This window comes from Salmo salar, chromosome 14, assembly GCF_965601325.2.
Source record: "Salmo salar chromosome 14, fSalSal1, whole genome shotgun sequence".
Lineage (NCBI taxonomy): Eukaryota > Metazoa > Chordata > Actinopteri > Salmoniformes > Salmonidae > Salmo > Salmo salar.
The window spans coordinates 94,830,510-94,856,864 of record NC_138304.1 but is presented as its reverse complement, the minus strand read 5'-3'; the positions used below and the strand labels follow the sequence as shown (position 1 = coordinate 94,856,864).

Genomic DNA, 26,355 nt, shown 5'->3' with positions numbered 1-26,355 from the left:
TAACCGATGTGAAATGGCTAGCTAGTTAGCGGGGTGTGTGCTAATAGCGTTTCAAACGTCTCTCGCTCTGAGACTTGGAGTAGTTGTTCCCCTTGCTCTGCATGGGTAACGCTGCTTCGAGGGTGGCTGTTTTCGATGTGTTCCTGGTTCGAGCCCAGGAAGGGGCGAGGAGAGGGAAGGAAGCTATACTGTTACACTGGCAATACTATAGTGCCTATAAGAACATCCAATAGTCAAAGGTATATGAAATACAAATGGTATAGAGAAAAATAGTTCTGTAATAACCTAAAACTTCTTACCTGGGAATATTGAAGATTCATGTTAAAAGGAACCACCAGCTTTCATGTGTTCTGAGCAAGGAACTTAAACTTAGCTTTTTTACATGGCACATGTTGCACTTTTACTTTCTTCTCCAACATGTTGTTTTTGCATTATTTAAACCAAATTGAACGTTTCATTATTTATTTGAGGCTAAATTGATTTGATTGATGTATTATATTAAGTTAAAATAAGTGTTCATTCAGTATTGTTGTAATTGTCATTATTGCATATAAATAAATACATTAAAAAAAATTCTCCGATTTAAATCGGTATCAGATTTTTTTGGTCCTCCAATAATCGGCATCAAAAAATCATAATCGGTCAACCTCTAATCAGGACCTGATGGAGAGACAATAGAGCCCTGAGTACCAGGCCATTAGGACCTGGTCGTCATTAGCATGTTTACTGCGGTCAAGACTCATGACGGCCAGTGTGGCTGTAATACGGTTACCTCAACAGCCTTAGTAACACCCCATTTTATATAGACCATTGCATAGGCTAGATAACACACGGAGAGCGTTGTAACAAAAGTTGATGTTTGAGGAGCTGTGTGACCGGTGATATTCCGCCCAATCATCACCTTAGAAAGCACTGTCCATTTAAATCAATATTTTCCCCCTCATCAATCTATGCATAATACCCCATAATGACACAGCAAAAACTGGTTTTTAGAATTCTTTGTAAATGTATTTACTTAAGTATTCAGACCTTTGCTATGAGACTGGAAATTGTGCTCCGGTGCATCCTGTTTCTGTTGATCATCCTTGACATGTTTCTACAACTTGGAGTCTACCTGTGGTAAATTCAATTGATTGCACATGTTTTGGAAAGGCGCACACCTGTTTTATATAAGGTCCCACAGTTGACAGTGCATGTCAGAGCAAAAACCAAGCTCAAAGGTCGATGGAATTGTTCGTAGAGCTCCCAGACAGGATTGTGTCAAGGCATAGATCTGGGGAAAGGTACCAAAAAATGTCTGCAGCATTGAAGGTCCCCAAGAACACAGTGGCCTCCATTTTTAAATGGAAGAAGTTTGTAACCACCAAGACTCTTCCTAGATCTGGCCGCCCGGCCAACCTCAGCAATCGGGGGAGAAGGGCCTTGGTCAGGGAGGTGACCAAGAACCCAATGGTAACTCTGACTGAGCTCCAGAGTTCCTCTGTGGAGATGGGAGAACCTTCCAGAAGGACAACCATCTCTGCAGCACTCCACCAATCAGGCCTTTATGGTAGAGTGGCCAGACTGAAGCCACTCCTCCAGTAAAAGGCACATGACAGCCTGCTTGGAGTTTGCCAAAAGGCACCGAAAGGACTCTCAGACCATGAGAAACAAGATTTTCTGATCTGATGAAACACAGATTGAACTCTTTGTCCTGAAATACCAAGCGTCACATCTGGAGGAAACCTTGCAGCATCCCCACGGTGAAGCATGGTGGTGCCAGCATCATGCTGTGGGGATGTTTTTCAGCACCAGGGACTGGGAGCCCAGTCAGGATAAGGGTTGCCAATTTTGGGAATATTCAGAGGTGGAAACTTTCCGTGGGAATTAACAGGAATATTTGGGAATTAACGGGAATATTTGCAAATTAATATTAATACCATTTAAATGTAGTTGTTTTTTTCCATTGGATATATTTACCATATCATATGGAGACAGAAACATAAACCTTATCATAAGTAGACATAATTGCAAATGATTAAATCCTTCCAATAGAAAAAAATTAAATAAAAATGTTTTTACGAATTGAACTTAATTGAGTTGACTCCTCACATGGGATTAGCTCACTGAACAACAAAAGAAAGGGAATATTGAATGATCCCCCAATGATCCATCACATATCCCAAAAACATTTTCAACATACATCTGTAAAATGATAGTCTAGAAACTAAAGCTTTGGTTGTCTTCCTCTCAGGCTTCCATGTCTTCTCCCTGGACCTCCTCAATGTCCACCTCTTGAACATCAGACTCTGTGGCCTCATCGTCACTTTCCAACCTTGTTGAGGATGGCTTGTCAGGCTCAAAAAGCCTCATTTGTCTGGATGGCCACCAATTTTTCAACCCTTGTATTGGTCAGCCTGTTGCTTGCTTTGGTGTGTGTGTTCCCAAACAAGGACCAGTTGCGCTCTGAGATGGCTGATGTTGGCGGGATTTGGAGTATGATGGAGGCAACAGGGGAAAGAGCCTCAGATCCACAAAGTCCCTTCCACCAGGTGGCTGATGAGATATGTTGGCACAACTGCCATATTACATCTCCATCCCAAAGCCCTTGCTTGGAAGTGTACTCTTCCAGACTGCCAAGAGCCTTGCCTTCATCCAGGCCAAGGTGGTGAGACACGGTAGTGATGACACCATAGGCCTTGTTGATCTCTACACCAGACAGGATGCTCTTTCCAGCATACTTGGGGTCCAACATGTACGCTGCGGTGTGTATGGGCTTCAGGCATAAGTCTTAACGCTTTTTGATGTATTTCAGAACTGCAATTTCCTCTGCTTGGAGCAACAGTGAAGTGGGCAGGGCAGTATGGATTTCTTCACTTACATCTGCAAGCAGAGTCTGAACATCAGACAGGATGGCATTGTCTCCCTCAATCTGTGCAATGGCTACTGCTATTGGTTTCAGGCTGCTTACTACTCTCCCAAAATACATAATCTAGGAGGATCCTCTTGATGGGGCTGGCCATATTGGCAGACTGTGATCTAGCCATTTTCTTGGAGAGACTCTATCCCCTCCAGGAGACTGTCCAACATGATGACATCACCCCAACGGGTGTTGCTGGGCAGCTTCAATGTGGTGCTCTTATTCTTCCCACTTTGCTTGGTGAGGTAGATTGCTGCTATAATTTGATGACCCTTCACATACCTAACCATTTCCTTGACTCTCTTGTTGAGTGTATCCATTGTTTTCAGTGATATGTTCTTGAGCAGATTCAATGCATGAGCAGCACAGCCAATGGGCCTCCACTTTAGACCAAGCAGCCTTCATGTTCACAGCATTGTCTGCCACCAGTGCAAATACCTTCTGTGGTCCAAGGTCATTGACTGCCTTCAGCTCATCTGCAATGTAGAGACCGGTGTCTGTCCCTTGTCTGCTCTGGTAGAATACTGGTTGAGGGGTGGCGATGATGTTAATTATTCCTTGCCCACGAACATTCGACCACCCATCAGAGATGATTGCAATACAGTCTGCTTTCTCTATGATTTGCTTGACCTTCACTTGAATTCTGAACTCTGCATCCAGCAAATGAGTAGATAAAGCATGTCTGGTTGGAGGGGTGTATGCTGGGCGAAGATCATTCATTAATCTCTTCCAATACACATTGCCTTTGAGCATCAGAGGTGAACCAGTTGCATACACAGCTCGAGCAAGACATTCATCAGCATTTCGCTGACTACGTTCCTCCATTGAGTCAAGAAAACATCCGATTCCAGGAGGACCATGGGCTGTTGCTATCGATAAAGTGCCTGGTTCATAATTTTCACCTCGAATAGAAGTAGAGGGACTTTTGTCAGAGGTTGCTTGTTGTGAGCGCTGAGGGAACTTTATGCACTTGGCCCGATGATTCTGCATCTTTGTTGCATTCTTCACATATGATTTGGCACATTATTTGCAAATGTACACAGCTTTTCCTTCTACATTAGCTGCAGTGAAGTGTCTCCACACATCACATAGTGTACGTGGCATTTTCCTGTAAAGATTAGGGGGGGGAAACAAGTACCATTAAGCAGTTAGATTAAACAACTCCTTTTGTAACCCCGAGTAAATGTTTTTAAATGAAACATGTATGGAAACAGGTGAATTAACACTCCTCAGTTAGCAGGCTGAAGCAAGCTAAAACTAACTAGCAGAAAATGTTAACAAATTACAAATTATTTAAACACACTTTGCTGTAGGCTACTATTTACTAGTTAACAAAAAATCCTGTATGTCATATAAAATATATTCACCCCACCCAGTATTGTAATCAAATCTTACCAGAAAGCATGTAGTCCTTGGCTCATACAGTGTTGTAGTGTGGGCTCAATAGCATCTCATTAGTGTGCAAGATCTTGAGAATCAGCTGTACATGTGATGGAGGAATGCAGAGGGTTGCAATTCCATTGAATTGGGGATAGTTTAACCAAAATATGCCACAGACCTAGAATTGCCTTATGTGTAACCCACAAAAAAGGTTCACTGTTATAAGCTAACTTTTTAGATGAATTTAAGCTAAATTTGCAAAATAACTTCCCATGGGAAATTTCACTGAAAGTTTCCGACCTTTTGCCACCCTAGTTGGGATAGAGGAGAAGATCAATGGAGCAAAGTACAGAGAGATCCTTGATGAAAACCTGCTCCCGAGCACTCCGGACCTCAGACTGGGGTGAAGGTTCACCTTCCAACAGGAAAACGACACTAAGCACACAGCCAAGACAACGCAGGAGTGCCTTCAGGACAACTCTCAATGTCCTTGAGTGGCCCAACCAGAGCCTGGACTTGAACCCGATCGAACATCTCTGGAGAGACCTGAAAATAGCTGTGCAGCGACACCCCAATCCAACCGGACAGAGCTTGAGAGGCTCTGCAGAGAAGAATGGGAGAATCTCCCCAAATACTGGTATGCCAAGCTTGTAGCGTCATACCCAAGAAGACTCTAGGCTGTAATCGCTGCCAAAGGTTCTTCAACAAAATACTGAGGAAAGGGTCTGAATACTTATGTAAATGTGATATTTCTATACCAGTTTTTGTTTTGTCATTATGAGGTATTGTGTATAGAGTGAGAGGGGGAAAAAACGATTTCATCCATTATAGAATAAGGTTGTAACGTAACAAAATGTGGGAGAAGTCAAGGGGCCTGAATAGTTTCCCGAATGCATTGTCGGTAGGAGCTACCGACTGTCATATCCAAGCGAATGTGAACAAGAGACATTGTGCAAATGAACAACATTTTGACACATGCTTGTTTGAAGGAAGAACGGCACTGGCTCTGAAGCAGAGTATGTGAGTAGAGCTGGAGCGGAGCGTGCCCAATTTGACTGGCGCGTGGAGTGAGTTTCCCAAGGGCTGGAGCTCCAGTACCGCTCACTTCACGATCTCGGGGCATGCATTATAGTCTACTTCTGTACTGCCATAGCCACTTGATCTAGCTACTGTCATGGAGTTCAGAAAATATTTTCATAAAGAAACTGATAAAACACACAGGTGCAAAATCAAGGTGACTTATAAAGATGAGGACCAAAACCAAGAGGGGAGTGCTGTGATGTAGTGTCCACAACTAATGAATCATTGTGGAATCTGAAAAGACACCTATCCTGAAAACATGATGGTGTACTTACTACATGTTAAAAGAAAGGAACGAGCTGGGTAGATAACTAAGTACGTCTTTTGTAGCAAAGTGTTTTGGTTTATAAATAATCTGTTCTCTTAAATGTTTCTTTCATTTTTGTTCTATTATCTATATACAATAGGTCATCATTGATTTTTGGCCAATAGGCCTGGTATATTCCCATGTTCAAGAAGCGTTCTGTTTTGATTGGGTTATTTTTTTAGGCATATATGTGTGTGTGTGTGTATATATATATATATATATATATATATATATATATATATATATATATATATATATATATATACTGCTCAAAAAAAATAAAGGGAACACTTAAACAACACAATGTAACACCAAGTCAATCACACTTCTGTGAAATCAAACTGTCCACTTAGGAAGCAACACTGATTGACAATAAATGTCACATGCTGTTGTGCAAATGGAATAGACAACAGGTGGAAATTATAGGCAATTAGCAAGACACCCCCAATAAAGGAGTGGTTCTGCAGGTGGGGACCACAGACCACTTCTCAGTTCCTATGCTTCCTGGCTGATGTTTTGGTCACTTTTGAATGCTGGCGGTGCTTTCACTCTAGTGGTAGCATGAGACGGAGTCTACAACCCACACAAGTGGCTCAGGTAGTGCAGCTCATCCAGGATGGCACATCAATGCGAGCTGTGGCAAGAAGGTTTGCTGTGTCTGTCAGTGTAGTGTCCAGATCATGGAGGCGCTACCAGGAGACAGGCCAGTACATCAGGAGACGTGGAGGAGGCCGAAGGAGGGCAACAACCCAGCAGCAGGACCGCTACCTCCGCCTTTGTGCAAGGAGGAGCAGGAGGAGCACTGCTAGAGTCCTGCAAAATGACCTCCAGCAGGCCACAAATGTGCATGTGTCTGCTCAAACGGTCAGAAACAGACTCCATGAGGGTGGTATGAGGGCCCGACGTCCACAGGTGGGGGTTGTGCTTACAGCCCAACACCGTGCAGGACATTTGGCATTTGCCAGAGAACACCAAGATTGGGAAATTCGCCACTGGCGCCCTGTGCTCTTCACAGATGAAGCAGGTTCACACTGAGCACATGTGACAGACATGACAGAGTCTGGAGATGCCGTGGAGAACGTTCTGCTGCCTGCAACATCCTCCAGCATGACCGGTTTGGAGGTGGGTCAGTCATGGTGTGGGGTGGCATTTCTTTGGGGGGGCTGCACAGCCCTCTGTGCTCGCCAGAGGTAGCCTGACTGCCATTAGGTACTGAGATGAGATCCTCAGACCCCTTGTGAGACCATATGCTGGTGCGGTTGGCCCTGGGTTCCTCCTAATGCAAGACAATGCTAGACCTCATGTGGCTGGAGTGTGTCAGCAGTTCCTGCAAGAGGAAGGCATTGATGCTATGGCCTGGCCCGCCCGTTCCCCAGACCTGAATCCAATTGAGCACATCTGGGACATCATGTCTCGCTCCATCCACCAACGCCACGTTGCACCACAGACTGTCCAGGAGTTGGCGGATGTTTAGTCCAGGTCTGGGAGGAGATCCCTCAGGAGACCATCCGCCACCTCATCAGAAGCATGCCCAGGCGTTGTAGGGAGGTCATACAGGCACGTGGAGGCCACACACACCAACTGAGCCTCATTTTGACTTGTTTTAAGGACATTGCATCAAAGTTGGATCAGCCTGTAGTGTGGTTTTCCACTTTAATTTTGAGTGTGACTCCAAATCCAGACCTCCATGGGTTGATAAATTGGATTTCCATTGATTATTTTTGTGTGATTTTGTTGTCAGCACATTCAACTATGTAAAGGAAAAAGTATTTAATAAGATTATTTCATTCATTCAGATCTAGGATATGTTATTTTAGTGTTCCCTTTATTTTTTTGAGCAGTATATATATTATTTCTATAATATCTTATATATATAATATATATATATTATAGAAATAATATATATACTGCTCAAAAAAATAAAGGGAACACTAAAATAACATATCCTAGATCTGAATGAATGAAATAATCTTATTAAAAACTATATATATATATATATATATCCATCCATCCAATTGGCTTTGACTTCTCAAACACGGCAGAACACTTACACAATATGATGCCCCGTTACCTTATCAATTCAGTAACATACTTAGATAAATGAAGTTTACCTTCCTAGTTTTCACGCAGGAAAAAAGATCATGCCAAAGAAATATCTTCCTGCATTTTGTAAACGCAGATCTAAAATACTTCTTATTGTAATTTCTGTTCTGTATTTTCTCATTGTAGCCAGCCTACTTTTCTCTGGTAAAATGCAAGCTTTAAGCAAAACCCTAGGAAATGTAGCTGGCTACATTCTTTCTATGCTAAACATTAGAAATATTATGGCCATGCATTGTTTTTACTTTTCTTTTTCATTGTAGCTCATTTTACTTGTGTGGCTGCCAGCCAAATGCATTGCACATATGTTATCATCTGATGAAAATGAAGCCATTTTCTTCTGAATGTGTTGCACTAATGTATTTTCTGTTAAGGAAAACTGTAGTTGCACGTCACTGATAAAACGCGACCCCTGTCAGTACACAGCTGTACTCACTTGCTCCTGCTTTTTCCCGTTGTGCTATTTACAAACAAACTCATGACTGGCTCAACTGTTCTGGGGAACTACTGTAAGCTTCATAATGTGACAGGTGAAATCAAGTACGCCATCTGCTTTATCTCCAAGCTTATTGCACAGTTGACTGCAGGCAGTAGCTACAAATAATATTTATTGAAAAACGTCAAAGAAATAGTTTAACAGTATTGAAAAACCATCCCTGGCTATTTCCAAATACCCCGGTATACAGTGTACCATCGAAGCCTAGCATCAACCTTGTAAATGACCGCAGTTGTCAAGACGGATAACAGTTGTGGTTAACAGCACTCTAGTAACAGTTAGGTAGGGCCTGAGTCATTTAACTTCGCTACTGGGGTTCATTGTAGCAGAAAACAGCGCCTCCTGTTATCAGTGGCGATTTCAACATGTCAATCTTGGTGAGGCAAACAACCCATTTTTTTTTAGATGCATGCCAGCGAAGCCACTACACAACTCTAAACAGTACATTAAATTAAGTAGAACAGTGATAAATGGTGCCCACAAACGTTTAGTCTACACCAAGCTGTCCCGAGAGTGGAGCTTATGGCTGACTTGCTTAAATAAATGTGGTTTCTGCTGACTCCTTGTGGATTTGTGTAACTGGGTAAGAACCGCGTTCTCCTTGAATAATAATGAATGTCGATGTGAGTTTTGAACCATACACAAACAGTATTACATTTATGTTCAGTAAATTCATGTTTGTTCTTATATAATTAACACCTTAGCTTAAAGCAAGTGCAAGCAAACAAGCTGCCATGAGGTAGACCCTGACTCTGCGGTTAGCCTACCATTTGAAGTATTTTATTAGGCGTATGTGGTCTTTTAAAAGGAAGGACAATCCACTTTTATAGACAATATACAGACGCACTGACAGCACATTTCAAACAAAACAACCATCGCACTATGAACTAGAATTACATGGGTCTATTACTGAACTGTGTGTTGAACAAAAATATTTGAATGGGAAGAGATTGTCACTGGAAAACATGGTTACGTGAAGGGCATACTACAATATGTTGTTGGGTCTGTAACTTACTGACATTATATTCTAAACTCAGCAAAAAAAGAAATGTCCTCTCACTGTCAACTGCGTTTATTTTCAGCAAACTTAACATGTAAATATTTGTATGAACATACGATTCAACAACTGAGACATAAACTGAACAAGTTCCACAGACATGTGACTAACAGATGGAATAATGTGTCCCTGAATAAAGGGAGGGGGAGGGGGGGGTTAAAAATCAAAAGTAACAGTCAGTATCTGGTGTGGCCACCAGCTGCATTAAGTACTGCAGTGCATCTCCTCATGGACTGCACCAGATTTGCCAGTTTTTGCTGTGAGATGTTACCCCACTCTTCCACCAAGGCACCTGCAAGTTTCCGGACATTTCTGGGGGGAATGGCCCTAGCCCTCACCCTCCGATCCAACAGGTCCCAGACGTGCTCAATGGGATTGAGATTCGGGCTCTTTGCTGGCCATGGCAGAACACTGACATTCCTGTCTTGCAGGAAATCACGCACAGAACGAGCAGTATGGCCGGTGGCATTGTCATGCTGGAGGGTCATGTCAGGATGAGCCTGCAGGAAGGGTACCACATGAGGGAGGAGGATGTCTTCCCTGTAACGCACAGCGTTGAGATTGCATGCAATGACAACGAGCTCAGTCCGATGATGCACGCCGCCCCAGACCATGACGGACCCTCCACCTCAATTGATCCCGCTCCAAAGATCAGGCCTCTGTGTAACGCTCATTCCTTTGACGATAAACGCAAATCCGACCATCACCTCTGAGACAAAACCACGACTCGTCAGTGAAGAGCACTTTTTGCCAGTCCTGTCTGGTCCAGTGACAGCGGGTTTGTGCCCATAGGCGATGTTGCCGGTGATGTCTGGTGAGGACCTGCCTTACAACAAGCCTACAAGCCCTCAGTCTAGCCTCTCAGCCTATTGCGGACAGTCTGAGCATTGATGGCGGGATCATGCGTTCCTGGTGTAACTCAGGCAGTTGTTGTTGCCATCCTGTACCTGTCCCGCAGGTGTGATGTTCGGATGTACCGATGCTGTGCAGGTCTTACACGTGGTCTGCCACTGCGAGGACAATCAGCTGTCCGTCCTGTCTCCCTGTAGTGCTGCTTCTCAAAAGTGGCTCGTGCTGTGTCAGCTGCATGCACAAGTGCAGCCTGCCTAGCTATTGCCCCCATGAGGAGATTGTCTAGTAATTTGTCAGACTCGGTCCTCTCAATCCGTATATGACGTAAGACACATTTGACAGAAGTACCGAAAGTAACCAATTCTAGTACCGAACCGTTTTTCATGTTCTAGTATCGGAATTGTACAGAAGTTTCGGTATATACCGTGCAACACTAATGGCTAACAAATGTCTTTCTTTGTCCTGGTCTCTTTCTCCCACCTTCATCTTCTGTCCTCTTTCTTCCCTTTTCCTCTGTACTCTCATTATCCACCCCACATATTTCTTTCTCTCTACTTCTCACTTCCTCAATTTATTCTGGTTGTTCCTTTCCATCTTTTCCTGTTATCAGGAGGTTGAGTTACTGAATGGGCAGATTGATGGTGATGAAGCCAGAGAGGAACCGGTTTCCCTGACTCAGCTGGCTCTCAGTTCAGCACTAGAACAAGAGGTACGCACAGCGACGAGACAGAATTCAAATAAATGTGTCTTGGAATGTAGGCTAGCTAGAGAACAGGTAGGCATGTCTTCATTTATCATACTATTAGCTCAGTCTGTGATGACCCTCATGTTTTGTGTGTGCAGTATGTGCTGTGCTTGCCTTGTCACATTTTTTCATTGTGTGCATGTTGCATGTTTTTCATCACAGATTTTACTGTGTTTGTTGACTGTGTGTTGTTGATTCCAGGGTTTGTTCACTAGCGGAGCTTCTCTCACTTGTCCTGAGGACCCCCGTTCCCCTGCCATCGACATCCACCAGCACTGGAGCCACTTCCTGTCTCTACCCGTCTCTGAATTTGACGTAAGTGGTGTCCCTTGATGATGATGTCATGGTGATATTTGGCAATAGAGAAGGCGATTTGAAATTTGTTAGTTAGGTATTATGGTTCCCTTTGTCAGTCAGTTTTCGGTACATACTATGGGGGAGTCGTATTCTTACGACTTAGTTTTGAAGGATCTACAATTATGCCTGACAAGGCCAATGAAATTCAATTCACGCCTCTCTGGAAGCCCCGCCTTCCACAGGTGATAAGCGTGAGGCTCAGATTCATTTCTTGAATTATTCCGCTCTTCACCTCAGTGTGAACAGGAACGATTAACTAAAACAAACAATTGGAAAACGAGACTGCGTTGCACCAACTAAACTGTCCCGTAGTAGAGCGTGCTCACGCCCTGGGAGTTGTGTGCGGAAGGTTGTAGTTATCATATATTTTCGAATCACAAACAATTAGTTATTCATTAATTTCCTGGCGCACTGAGACAACGATGGCTAAGCCGGGTTCTGGGTGGAGGTCATGGCCCAGTCAGGCGGTTATAGCATTTCTCTGAAAGATACTTACGCTCTGTGTGGTTTGTCTCGGCTTAGAGTACGCTCAGGCGGCCCCCGCTCGAAACAGTCCATGTGTGCATATTCACGCACTTCGTACAAACTCTCTGGAAACACATGTAGCCTTCTTGAGGAAGCTTGGCATTACTGATGGCGACTTTCCTTTCTTGGATGTCGGTACCTCAGCTGGGACCAAGGAGCAGGAAGCAGAAATGGATGGGGTGGTCAGAGCATATGCGGTGGCTGCCTGGGTTATGCGGTGGCTGCCTGCGCCCAACCCAGCTCCTGGGCGCTCTGTCACCAGTTACGGGAGGCTACTCAAAGAGAGAGGGTGGCCAGGTTCGGTGGGTACCCCCCGCCGCCTGTGTCTGCCTCGGCCAAACACCACTTGTCCCTCTTCCCAGACTTGTTGATGAAGAGTCCGGTCCCACTTCAGTGATCTGGTCCTCCGTGGACTTTTCGAGACCGGGCTAGCTAAACGAGCGCTGCATAGCGTGCTAGCCAGGTTGGCTAACTCGCAGAGGTGAGCTAGCTACTGTATTACTGTTTATTCCTGCCTCCCCACAGTAGAGTTGCTGGGGTAGCGCTCTTGTTTAGTATACGTAGTGTTAAGTCGCTTGGACATTCTAAATGGACTGTGCTGCAGTCAGGCTAGTGAGCCTAGCTTATGCTAAAAAGTCTCCTGGCTAGTGTCAGCTAGCATGCTTAACTTCTGGCGAGTGTAACTTACTTGCTTTCCCCCAGCATTATGGCAACCACGTTCTTATTTTCAGTTCCTGGAGTGATGGAAATTGGGTTTGCGAGCACCTCAGATGAAGAAGCAGCCCCCCGAGCACTTAGCTGGGGTAACCCCCGGACCGAGGGGCTGTGACACGGGTCTGAGTGACCAGTGTGCCCCTCCATAAAAACATTACTGTGACAACCGTACCCCCACGTTTGGCAAACTGGGTACTACGTCAGCAATTGCCAGAGCCTCCTGAGCACTTAAAGGGGCCGGGCTTCATGCAGGCTATACAGTCTCACGGAAGCACAACGTATGTTGGAAGCTTGTCCATGTTTAATCCTGCCCCCTCTGTTACCCCGTGTTCCACGGTGTTCACGGTCTATATCGATCTCCCCACGATGAGTGATAAGTTGGGTCACTGTCCACAATGGGGCGCCCCTCCCCCATAATTGGCTCATTACTGGGATTCCTTGCTGATTCTTACATATAGCTCACTAGTTTTTATTTATAAAAAAAAAAAAATGTTTACCTTTTTATTTAACTAGGCAAGTCACTTAAGAACAAATTATTATTTACAATGACAGCCTACCGGGGAACAGTGGGTTAACTGCCTTGTTCAGGGGCAGAACGACTGATTTTTGCCTTGTCGGCTTGGGGATTCGATCCAGCAACCTTTCGGTTACTGGCCCAGCGCTCTAACAACTAGGATACCTGCCGTCCCTATGATGTGTCTAGGGATTCAGTTTATGGCCTCTATAGGTGATTGGTTGTTTCTAGCGGAGTCGAGGGAATGAGAAGGGTTGGACACGCCCACACTATTATCCCACACTCCTAGGAATTAGATACAATTATGAATCGCCCCTGTCTGTTACAACAGAAGGGCTGTCGGTCCCATTCCCAGCTAGGTTACGAGGCGCTTTGTCGCCAGTACCTATGACTGGTCGGTAGGGTGACCTCCATGATGAAATACTTTTTCTTTGGGTTAATATTCAATGCGTGTGGTCCAGAGATGGGTGCCAGACAGTTACCAGACCGCATCTTACCGCCTAAACCGAGTGAGGCTCATTGTGACAACAGTACCCCCAGGTGGCACAGCCAATCGGGGCACGTCACTGATCGCCAGAGCCCGTGTACCCAGAGTGGGCCAGGCTTTAGGCAAATCTTGGCACATGTAGAGTTATTTTTTATTTATTTTTTTTACCAAGTTCCAGTGTTCACGGGTGTTAACCTCTCTAGGGTATGTGGGACGAAATCGTCCCACCTAGTCAACAGCCAGTGGAATCGAGTGGCGCGATATTCAAAAACCTTAAAAATGCTATTACTTCAATTTCTCAAATATATGACTATTTTACACCATTTTAAAGACAAGACTCTCGTTAATCCAACCACATTGTCCGATTTTCAAAAAGGCTTTACAACGAAAGCAAAACATTTAGATTATGTCAGGAGAGTACCCAGACAGAAATAATCACACACCCATTTTTCAAGCTAGCATATAATGTCACAAAAACCACAGCTAAATGCAGCACTAACCTTTGATCTTTATCAGATGACACTCCTAGGACATTGTTATACAATACATGCATGTTTTGTTCAATCAAGTTCATATTTATATCATAAACCAGCTTTTTACATTAGCATGTGACGTTCAGAACTAGCAAACATACCGAAAACTTCCGGTGAATTTACTAAATTACTCACGATAAACGTTCACAAAAAACATAACAATTATTTTAAGAATTATAGATACAGAACTCCTTTATGCAATCGCGGTGTCAGATTTTAAAATAGCTTTTCGGCAAAAGCACATTTTGCAATATTCTGAGTAGATAGCTCGCCATCACGGGCTAGCTAATTTGACACCCACCAAGTTTGGCGTTCACTAAACTCAGAATTACTATAAGAAAAATTGGATTACCTTTGCTGTTCTTCGTCAGAATGCACTCCCAGGACTTCTACTTCATCCACAAATGTTGTTTTGGTTCAAAATAATCCATAGTTATGTTCAAATATCCTCTGTTTTGTTCTTGCATTCAGGTCCCTATCCGAACGGTGACGCGAGGACGCATGTCGTGACAAAAAAATTCAAAATATTCCATTACCGTACTTCGAAGCATGTCAAACGCTGTTTAAAATCAATATTTATGCGATTTTTCTCATAAAATAGCGATAATATTCCGACCGGGAGACGTTGTTTTCGTTCAAAGACTGAAAGAAGAAAATGGACTCTTCACGTGCCAGCGCGCACCCGTGTCATTGTTCTCAGATCGACCACTATCCAAATGCGCTACTGTTTTTCAGCCAGGGACTGCAGAGTCATCATTCCCCGTTCTGGCGCCTTCTGAGAGCCTATGGGAGCCTTAGAAAATGTCACGTTACAGCAGAGATCCTCTGTTTTCGATAAAGAGGCTATAGAAGGCCAAGAAATGGTCAGAGAGGGCACTTCCTGTACAGAATCTTCTCAGGTTTTGGCCTGCCATATGAGTTCTGTTATACTCACAGACACCATTCAAACAGTTTTAGAAACTTTAGGGTGTTTTCTATCCAAATCAAACAATTATATGCATATTCTAGTTTCTGGGCAGGAGTAATAACCAGATTAAATCGGGTACGTTTTTTTTTTATCCGGATGTGAAAATACTGCCCCCTACCCTAGAGAGGTTAAGCGTTGTCTCGCGTATGCGAGTTCGATGAAGTGTTCCTTCTCCATGTTCAGACACACGGTTGTCTAGAGTGGTGGTTCTTCATCCATTTCCAATCTTTCCCAGTCCACAAGGTCCCGCCCCTTCAGAGGGCACTTCACGGGAGTCTCGCTGTCTGCTCCGACCAGAGTATGAGTGATGAGCGGAGCGTGCCCAATTTGACTGGCGCATGGAGCAAGTTTCCCAAAGGCTGGAGCTCCAGTCCTGCTCACTTCACGATCTCGGGGCATGCCCGGCCCAGCATACATCTGTAGTCTACTTGTGTGCTGCTATAGCGCCTTGATTTAGCTACTGTCATGGAGTTCACTAAATATTTTCATAATGAAACAGATTTTAAAAAGGTGCAATATCAAGCTGACTTACGAAGATGAGGAAGAGCAAGAGAGGGAGTGCGGTGAAGTTATGTCCACAACTAAAGAATCATTGTGGAATCTGAAAAGACACCTATCCCGAAAGCATAATGGTGTACTTACTAGCACATGCTAACAGAAAGGAACAAGGAGGGTAGCTAGCTGTGTCATTGTAGGAAAGTATTTATAAACTAAACATCAGATCTCTGAAAAGTTATCTATTCAATAGGCTATAATTGATTTTGGCCCAATAGGCCTGACATTACCTCTTTCAATGAGCTTTCCATTTTGATAGGCCTAAAGGTTTTTAGGGTTATTTTGCCTACCTATAGAAAACTGTAAAAAACCAAATCTGCATCCCTGCCCAGCCTGACGAGTGGCCTGAAGGCTGTTTAGCATCCCCAGTGGCTCTGCAAGCGCTGAAAGGATATTCTCTGCTGCTGGCCGGCTCTCCAGGCACAATCGCACGAGCCTGAAGCCAGACTCTAGCCAAACTCCTGTTTCTAAAAATTAATTCAAAGGCACTGAATTTTTCATTTCATTTGTATTTCATTCTAAGTCACAGACTATATGGGCAATTTATTGACTATAATGATTTAATACAACGAAATGTTTAAATGCTGAGCACTTTATGTCCCTGCCAGCCTAGTGTCAAACTCGCAGATGCTTCAATGTATTTCTTTGTAGGCTACAACCTTGAAATAATTGAAATCATATAGCCTAAACAATTAAATGTTCGTTCCTTAGGCTACCTGTCTGGCTTCCATTTAATACAACATGTAGCCTATTTCAAATGACGAGCGCGTCTTATAGTTTGTTATAATACTTTTCATTCAAATCATATGATTTGGTTTCAATGCTTAACTAAATGGAAGGTCCAGACAGTCACACAAATAGATGGGTGTTGGTTAAATTGTGTTTTATTTTTTATTAATGGAGCGAATTTGAAGCGACACAATTTTTTGGGGGAATGGTTGGAATGGATGTGGAGGCTCCGCTCCATGAGCGATGAGCGGGATTTCCGACTGCTCAACTCTGCTCACATACTCTGGCTCTAACCAATGGCTCGCATGCACAGTGTTGCCCTGGATCATGTGACCAGTGACGTCAGGGTACAGGCTACAATTTGTTGTGCATACCCCACGCTTCTGCAGTATCATCACGTCGACTGTTCCCCAGGCCTCAGCAACAGTTTTAAGGGAGGAAATATACTCCTGTCTCCAGAAGCAGGAAATCTGAGTGGTTCCTATGACGAAGATCCGGAACGGCTGGTACAGATGATATTTTCTGGTTACGAAAAGGGGCTGGACTTTCCATCCCATTCTAAACATATGTGCTCTCAGCAAGCACCTCAGTCGCCTGCTATTAGAGCAGAGTCCATGGTACAAGCAGTGTTACACACATCCTTGCTACTGTCCCATATTCATTCTAGGCTTCATAAGAAACCAGAAAAAGAGCTGTCTGACTCCATCTCAGCGCATTCCTGTTTCTGGGTATTGAGCTAGACTCACTCGCGTATCACACTTTTCTATCCCCACAGAGGGTGCCCGGGTTCCGGCTCTGCTCTGTTTTCGCCAGTGCCTATGCCTACTGAGGATGATGCCTTCTGTGATGGAAGTCGTTCAGTTTTAGCTAGAGATGTTTTTTTGCATTGGATGTATCTCAATCCACCGATGTCGTACTTCCGCATCTGCAATGAAAGGTGGCAGAGCTAGAGCGGTGTTTGTCAGACCATGAGACATTCTGAAAATTGGTCTACTCGCGAAAACATCTGTAGCATCTGAAAGGTTTGGCCTATAAACTATTATAGAAAGGGGAGACTCTCATTAACATGATGGTGTTCTCTGTTTTGCTCACCCACCAGTGTCACGGGACTTGTCTGAAGGTAACCAGTACCAGTTTAAAAAAATGGAAGAATTAAGGTAGTTGTGTCCTACCCAGAAAAAGGGGTTGAGGATACCCTAGGATAGGGGGCGCCACAGCGCATTTTGAAAAAAAAATCGTTCCCATTTTCAACGGCCTACTAATCAAACTCAGAAGATAGGGCATGCATATACTTATTATATATGGATAGAAAACACTCTAAAGTTTCTAAAACTGTTTGAATGGTGTCTGTGAGTATAACAGAACTCAAATGGCAGTCAAAACCCCGAGACCGATTGAAACAAGAAGTGGAATTCTGAATTGTGGACTTGACTTCTCATCTTTCCTTATTAATCACACCGTTAACCATGGTTCAGTGAGCACTTCCTATTGCTTCCACTAGATGTCGCCAGTCCTTTCACAGTGGTTTGAGCCTTATAGAGTCAAAACTCAGTGAATGACACGAGTTTGAAATTGGTCACAGGGGATGGGCCATCACCATTATGACGCCGGCGGCCATGTCTGCCCCCACCTTTGGAAACGGTTTTAAAGGCCATGACATCATCCCCCTCGAATCTTATTGGCTCTCTTGGTGTTAGAGGCCCTGAAGATTTATTTTATACAACGTTTGACATGTTTGAACGAACCTACATGCGCGAGGATTGCTTTTATTCTGAACTTCAGAGCTGCGCTTGGAGAGAGCCATAGGACGCGCTACCAACATCAGGCTAATGGAACGTGAAGTATGGACTTTTTGACCGAAAATACATCTGTTGTGGACCTGGGATGCTTTCTGATGAAGACAACTAAAGGTAGGCGATTATTGACAATATTATAGAAGATGAGATGGTTCATGTTGTTGCGTCCAAGATGGCGCCGAGCTCTGTATATTAGCTCATTTTCTGAGTATCGCATCTCCTTTTATCGCAAAGTGTGATTACCCAGTAAAGTTAATTTAAAATCTGGTATGACGGGTGTTCTCAAGAGATATTCATCTATAAATGTTAGATTGACAATATACATTTAAAAAATCGTTATAGTATAGCAATTTATTGAAATGTAGCATTGTTTACCGGGACGCTTTTGAGGGGAAATTAGGTAGTCAACGTCAGACAGAGATGTAAAATGCTGTTTTATATATAAATATGACCTTTATTGAACAAAAGAATGCATGCATTGTATAACATGATGTCCTAGGGGTGCCATCTGATGAAGTTTGTAAAAGGTTAGTGCTGCATTTAGCTGTTTATGGATTATATGTGATGCAAGTGGTTGGTCGGAAAATGGCTATGAAGCTGCTTTTTACGATGGACTCATCTAATATAATCTAATGATTTGCTTTTCCTGTAAAACCTTTTTGAAATCGGACGACGTGGGTCGATTCAGGAGAGGTGTATCTATAAAAAAAATATATATATATATTTAAAAAAAAAAAAAAATTATGATATTTTTTTAATGCTAATTGGCGATATGATTTTTCGCTGGATTTTGATCCCGCTAACGGGATCAGATGCTGAAGAGGCTAAATATGTGTAACAAAAAAAAGAAAATATATATGTGTATGTACACACACAGTTGAAGTCGGAAGTTTACATACACTTAGGTTGGGGTCATTAAAACTCGTTTTTCAACCACTCCACAAATTTCTTGTTAAACTATAGTTTTGGCAAGTCGGTTAGGACATCTATTTTGTGCATGACCCCAGTCATTTTTCCAACAATTGTTTACAGACAGATTAGTTCACTTATAATTCACTGTATCATAGTGGGTCAGAAGTTTACATACACTAAGTTGACTGTGTCTTAAATAGCTTGGAAAATTCCAGAAAATGTCATGGCTTTAGAAGCTTCTGATAGGCTAATTGACATCATTTGAGTCAATTGGAGGTGTACCTGTGGATGTATTTCAAGGCCTACCTTCAAACTCAGTGTCTTTTTGCTTTACATCATGGGAAAATCAGCCAAGACCTCAGAAAAAAAATTGTGGACCTCCACAAGTCTGGTTCATCCTTGGGAGCAATTTCCAAACGCCTGAAGGTACCACGTTCATCTGTACAAACAATAGTACGCAAGCATAAACAACATAGGACCGCATAGCCATCATACCGCTCAGGAAGGAGACGCGTACTGTCTCCTAGAGATTAACGTACTTTGGTGCGAAAAGTGCAAATCAATCCCAGAACAACAGCGAAGGACCTTGTGAAGTTGCTGGAGGAAACGGGTACAAAAGTATCTATATCCACAGTAAAAGGAGTCTTATATCGACATAACATGAAAGGCTGCTCAGCAAGGAAGAAGCCACTGCTCCAAAACCGCCATAAAAAAATCCAGACTACGGTTTGCAACTGCACATGGGGACTTTTTGGAGAAGTGTCCTCTGGTCTGATGAAACAAAAATAGAACTGTTTGGCCATAATGACCATCGTTATGTTTGGAGGAAAAAGGATGGATTGGCATCATGAGGATGGAAAATTATGTGGATATATTGAAGCAACATCTCAAGACATCAGTCAGGAATTTAAAGCTTGGTCACAAATGGGTCTTCCAAATGGACAATGACCCCAAGCATACTTCCAAAGTTGTGGCAAAAGGACAACAATAAGGACAACAAAGTCAAGGTGTTGGAGTGGCCATCACAAAGCTCTGACCTCAATCCCATAGAAAATTTGTGTGCAGAACTGAAAAAGCGTGTGTGAGCAAGGAAGCCTACAAACCTGACTCAGTTACTCCAGCTCTGTCAGGAGGAATGGGCAAAAATTCACCCAACTTGTCTTGTGGAAGGCTACCCGAATTGTTAGACTTCCGGCGCCGACAGAGATGGCCGCCTCGCTTCGCGTTCCTAGGAAACTATGCTGTATTTAGTTGTTTTATGTGTTATTTCTTACATTGTTACCCCAGGAAATATTAGGTTTTATTACATACAGTTGGGAGGAACTATTGGATATAAGAGCAACGTCAACTCACCAACATTATGACCAGGAATACGACTTTCCCGAGGCGGATCAATGGCTTGGATCCCAGCCGGCGACCCAAAACAACGGCGCCGCAGAAGGGGCAGACGGAGCGGTCTTCTGGTCAGGCTCCGTAGACGGGCACATCGCGCACCGCTCCCGAGCCTACATCTCGCCAATGTCCAGCTTCTTGACAACAAGGTAGACCAAATCCGAGCAAGGGTTGCCTTCCAGAGAGACATCAGAGATTGTAACGATCTCTGTTTCACGGAAACATGACTCACTTGGGATACGTCAGAGTCAGTACAGCCAACAGGCTTCTTCAGACATCGCGCCAACATAAACAAACATCACTCTGCTAAGAAGGGCGGGGGTGTATGCCTTATGATTAACGAGGCGTGGTGTGATCATAACAACATACAGGAACTCAAGTCCTTTTGTTCACCTGACCTAGAATTCCTTACAATCAAATGCCGACCGCATTATCTACTAAGAGAATTCTCTGTGATCATAATCAGTTGTGTATATTCCCCCCCCCCCTAAGCAGACACATTTGAAGGCCCTGAAAGAACTTGATTTGACTCTATGTAAACTGGAATCCACATATCCTGAGACTGCATTTATTGTAGCTGGGGATTTTAACAAGGCTAATCTGAAAACAAAGCTCCCTAAATTTTATCAGCATATTGAATGTGCGACCCGGGCTGGCAAAACCCTGGATCATTGTTATTCTAACTTCCGAGACGCATATAAAGCCTTCCCCCGTCCTCCTTTTGGAAAATCTGACCACGACTACATTTTGTTGTTCCCAGCCTATAGACAGAAACTAAAACAGGAAGCGCCCGTGCTCAGGTCTGTTCAACGCTGGTCCGAACAATTGGATTCCACGCTTCAAGATTGCTTCGATCATGTGGACTGGGATATGTTCCGCATAGCGTCGGACAATAACATCGAGTACGCTGATTCGGTGAGCGAATTTATTAGCAAGTGCATCGGTGATGTTGTACATACAGCATCTATTAAAACATTCCCCAACCAGAAACCGTGGATTGATGGCAGCATTCGCGCAAAACTGAAAGCGCGAACCACTGCTTTTCATCAGGGCAAAGTGACCGGAAACATGACCGAATACAAACAGTGTAGCTATTCCCTCCGCAAAGCAATCAAACAAGCTAAGCGACAGTATAGAGACAAAGTAGAGTCGCAATTCAACGGCTCAGACACGAGAGGTATGTGGCAGGGTGTAGTCAATCACGGACTACAAAAGGAAAACCAGCCCCGTCGTGGACCACGATGTTTTGCTCCCAGACAAACTATACAACTTTTTTGCTCGCTTTGAGGACAACACAGTGCCAATGACACGGCCCGCTACCAAAACCTGCGGGCTCTCCTTCACTGCAGCCAACGTGAGAAACATTTAAACGCGTTAACCCTCGCAAGGCTGCCGGCCCAGACGGCATCCCCAGCCGCGTCCTCAGAGCATGCGCAGACCAGCTGGCTGGTGTGTTTACGGACATATTCAATCAATCCTTATCCCAGTCTGCTGTTCCCACATGCTTCAAGAGGGCCACCATTGTTCCTGTTCCCAAGAAAGCGAAGGTAACTGAACTAAATGACTATCGCCCCGTAGCACTCACTTCCGTCATCATGAAGTGCTTTGAGAGACTAATCAAGGATCATATCACCTCCACCTTAACTGACACCCTAGACCCACTCCAATTTGCTTACTGCCCCAATAGGTCTGCAGATGACGCAATCACACTGCACACTGCCCTAACCCATCTGGACAAGAGGAATACCTATGTAAGAATGCTTTTCATTGACTACAGCTCAGCATTTAACACCATAGTACCCTCCAAACTCGTCATTAAGCTCGAGACCCTGGGTCTCGACCCCGCCCTGTGCAACTTGGTCCTGGACTTCGTGACGGGCCGCCCCCAGGTGGTGAGGGTAGGTAACATCTCCACCCCGCTGATCCTCAACACTGGGGCCCCACAAGGGTGCGTTCTCAGCCCTCTCCTGTACTCCCTGTTCACCCATGACTGCGTGGCCATGCACGCCTCCAACTCAATCATCAAGTTTGCAGACGACACTACAGTGGTAGGATTGATTACCAACAACGACGGGATGGCCTACAGGGAGGAGTTGAGGGCCCTCGGAGTGTGGTGTCAGGAAAATAACCTCACACTCAATGTCAACAAAACAAAGGAGATGATTGTGGACTTCAGGAAACAGCAGAGGGAGCACCCCCCTATCCACATCGACGGGACAGTAGTGGAGAAGGTGGAAAGTTTTAAGTTCCTCGGCGTACACATCACGGACAAACTGAAATGGTCCACCCACACAGACAGCGTGGTGAAGAAGGCGCAGCAGCGCCTCTTCAACCTCAGGAGGCTAAAGAAATTTGGCTTGTCACCAAAAACACTCAACTTTTACAGATGCACAATCGAGAGCATCCTGTCGGGCTGTATCACCGCCTGGTACGGCAACTGCTCCGCCTACAACCGTAAGGCTCTCCAGAGGGTGGTGCGGTCTGCACAACGCATCACTGGGAGAAAACTACCTTTCCTCCCGGATACCTACAGCACCCGATGTCACAGGAAGGCCAAAAAGATCATCAAGGACAACAACCACCCGAGCCACTGCATGTTCACCCCGCTATCATCCAGAAGGCGAGGTCAGTACAGGTGCATCAAAGCGGGGACCGAGAGACTGAAAATCAGCTTCTATCTCAAGGCCATCAGACTGTTAAACAGCTATCACTAACATTGAGTGGCTGCTGCCAACATACTGACTCAGCTCTAGCCACTTTAATAATGAAAAATTGATGTAATAAATGTATCACTGGCCACTTTATATAATGCTTACATACCCTACATTACTCATCTCATATGTATATACTGTACTCTATACCATCTATTGCATCTTGCCTATGCCGTTCGGCCATCGCTCATCCACATATTTTTATGTACATATTCTTATTCATTCCTTTACACTTGTGTGTGTGTATAAGGTAGTTGTTGTGAAATTGTTAGATTACTTGTTAGATATTACTGCACGGTCGGAACTAGAAGCACAAGCATTTCGCTACACTCGCATTAACATCTACTAACAATGTGTATGTGACAAATTTGATTTTGAAGTTAAACAATTTAAAGGCAATACACTCAATTAGTATTTGGTAGCATGTAAACTTCTGACCCACTGGGAATGTGATGAAATGAATAAAAGCTGAAATAAATCATTCTCTCTACTTTTATTCTGACATTTCACATTCTAAAATAAAGTAATCTTACCTGACCTAAAACAGGGAATTTTTACTAGGATTAAATGTCAGGAATTGTGAAACTGAGTTTAAATGTATTTGGCTAAGGTGTATGTAAACTTCTGACTTCAACTGTGTGTGTGTGTGTATATTACACACACACACACACGTATGCAGTTACAGTCAAAAGTTTGTACACACCTACTCATTCAAGGGTTTTTCTTTATTTTTACTACTTTCTACATTGTATGATAATAGTGAAGTTATCAAAACTATGAAATAACACATGGAATTATGTAGTAACCCAAAAAGTGTTTTTAACACATCCAAATATATTTTATTTTAGATTCTTCAAAGTAGCCAACATTTGCCTTGATGACGGCTTTGCATACTCTTGGCATTCTCTCAACCAGCTTCACCTGGAATGTTTTTCCAACAGTCTTCAAGGAGTTCCCACATATGCTGAGCACTTTTTGGCTGCTTTTCCTTCACTCTGCGGTCCGACTCATCCCAAACCATCTCAATTGGGTTGAGGTAAGGTTATTGTTGAGGCCAGGTCATCTGATGCAGCACTCCATCACTCTCCTTGGTCAAATAGCCTTTACACAGCCTGGAGGTGTGTTGGGTCATTGTCCTGTTGAAAAACAAATTATAGTCCCACTAAGCGCAAACCAGATGGGATGGCGTATCTCTGCAGAATCCTGTGGTAGCCATGCTGGTTAAGTGTGCCTTGAATTCTAAATAAATCAGCGACAGTGCCACCAGCAAAGCACCATCACACCACTTCCTCCATGCTTCATGGTGGGAACCACACATGCAGAGATCAACCGTTCAGCTACTCAGCCTTTCAGTGGGTGGAACCAGTGGGTGGAACCAAAAATCTCAAAGGACAGATTTCCACCTGTCTAATGTCCAATGCTCGTGTTTCTTGGCCCAAACAAGTGTCTTCTTATTGGTGTCCTTTGGTAGTGGTTTCTTTGCAGCAAATCCACCATGAAGGCCTGATTCACACAGTCTCCTCTGAACAGTTGATGTTGAGATGTGTCTGTTACTTGAACTCTGAAGCATTTATTTGGGCTGCAATTTCTGAGGCTGGTAAGTCTAATGAACTTATCCTCTGCAGCAGAGGTAACTCTGGGTCTTCATTTCCTGTGACGGTCCTCACGAGAGCCGGTTTCATCATAGCGCTTGATGGTTTTTGCGACTGCACTTGAAGAAACTTTCAAGGTTCTTGAAATGTTTTGGATTGACTGACCTTCATGTCTTAAAGTAATGATGGACTGTCATTTCTCTTTGCTTATTTGAGCTCCTCTTGCCATAATATGGACTTGGTCTTTTACCAAATAGGGCTATCTTCTGTATACCACCCCTACCTTGTCATAACACAACTGATTGGCTCAAACACATAAGGAAAGAAATTCCACAAATTAACTTTTATGTGCAAAGCTGTCATCAAGGCAAAGGGAGGCTACTTTGAAGAATCTCAATATTTTGATTTCTTTAACACTATTTGGTTACTACATAATTCCATATGTGTTATTTCATAGTTTTGATGTCTTCACTATTATTCTATAATGTAAAAATAAAGAAAAACCCTGGAATGAGGTGTTGTGTTCAGACTTGTGACTGGTACTGTTTATAAACTCAGGAAGTATATATATATATATATATTTCCTGATTTAAAAAAATATATATAATAAAAAAAATCTCCTAGATATAGGACAGATAATTCAACCTTGTTTCTTTTTGCCATGTGTGTGTTATTCTATTTGTTTCTATGGGCTTTAGTAGTAATGGTATGACCATCTTAAACAATTCCATATGTCACATTAGCACCCCCAACGTCTTAGACTCTAAGGAATTAAGCACAATCCATACAGAAAAATAAAAAAGATTCCACTCCAACTATAAGAATAAAAATATTGGCAGATATGTTATCGGTTAATATTCCACTCTAAAATCGGAATCGGATCCAAAAAATATGGGTCGGACTCTAGATGCGATTGCACGTTGAGGGCCCCTCAGACCCTCTTTTCCACATTTCCGCCAGTGGTTCTGATTCAGCCCACGTTGGAGAGGGTGCGCAGGTAGGGCTTACCATTGAGTCTTGTTGCTCCCCATTGGCCCAGGCAACCTTGGTTCGCGGAGATCATTCGGCTTTTAGGCGGGGATCTGTGGAAACTCATGTTGTCCTAGGCGCGCAGGCAGGTTTGGCAATCGAGGCCAGAGATTTGGTTCCCATGGGCTTGGCCCCTGAGAGGGCTGATCTGATGGTTAAAGGTTTACCTCCGAAAGTTATTGCTACCATTGTCTGCAAGAGTTGTAGAGGGCTGTATGTGTAGAAGTGGCAAGCGTTTGAGCTCTAGTCCCAAGATAAAGGACTTTTCAGTGCTCTGAGGGACATCCTTATGTTCCTACAGGAGCTTTTCAAGCATTCTCCACTTAGACCGCTGTGCCACTTGGGAGACCAAGGCACTGCATCTCAGTGCAAGAGGCGTCACTGCGGTCCCTGGTTCGAATCCAGGCTGCATCACATCCGGCCGTGATTGGGAGTCCCATAGGGCGGCACACAATTGGACCAGCGTTGGCCGTCATTGTAAATAAGAATTTGTTCTTAACTGACTTGCCTAGTTAAAGGTTCAAATTAAAATAAAAAATGTAATGAAAAAGTGGTCTCAGCGTGTCATGTGGGCCGGAACCACAGCAGGGGCTCATCCCCTGGTGGTGCATTTTGTGAGAGGTGTA

At 43.7% G+C, this 26,355-nt stretch overlaps 1 protein-coding gene across 1 annotated transcript in view; it reads left to right on the top strand.

Moving 5' to 3' along the window:
• LOC106570514 (endoplasmic reticulum membrane sensor NFE2L1) overlaps window positions 1-26,355 on the top strand; it is a 44,562-nt gene that overhangs the window by 12,125 nt on the left and 6,082 nt on the right. Inside the window, exons 2-3 of the mRNA XM_014142932.3 lie at window positions 10,782-10,880; window positions 11,118-11,231. Of these exons, the coding sequence (XP_013998407.1) occupies window positions 10,782-10,880; window positions 11,118-11,231 (213 nt within the window). The remainder of the gene's footprint in view (window positions 1-10,781; window positions 10,881-11,117; window positions 11,232-26,355) is intronic.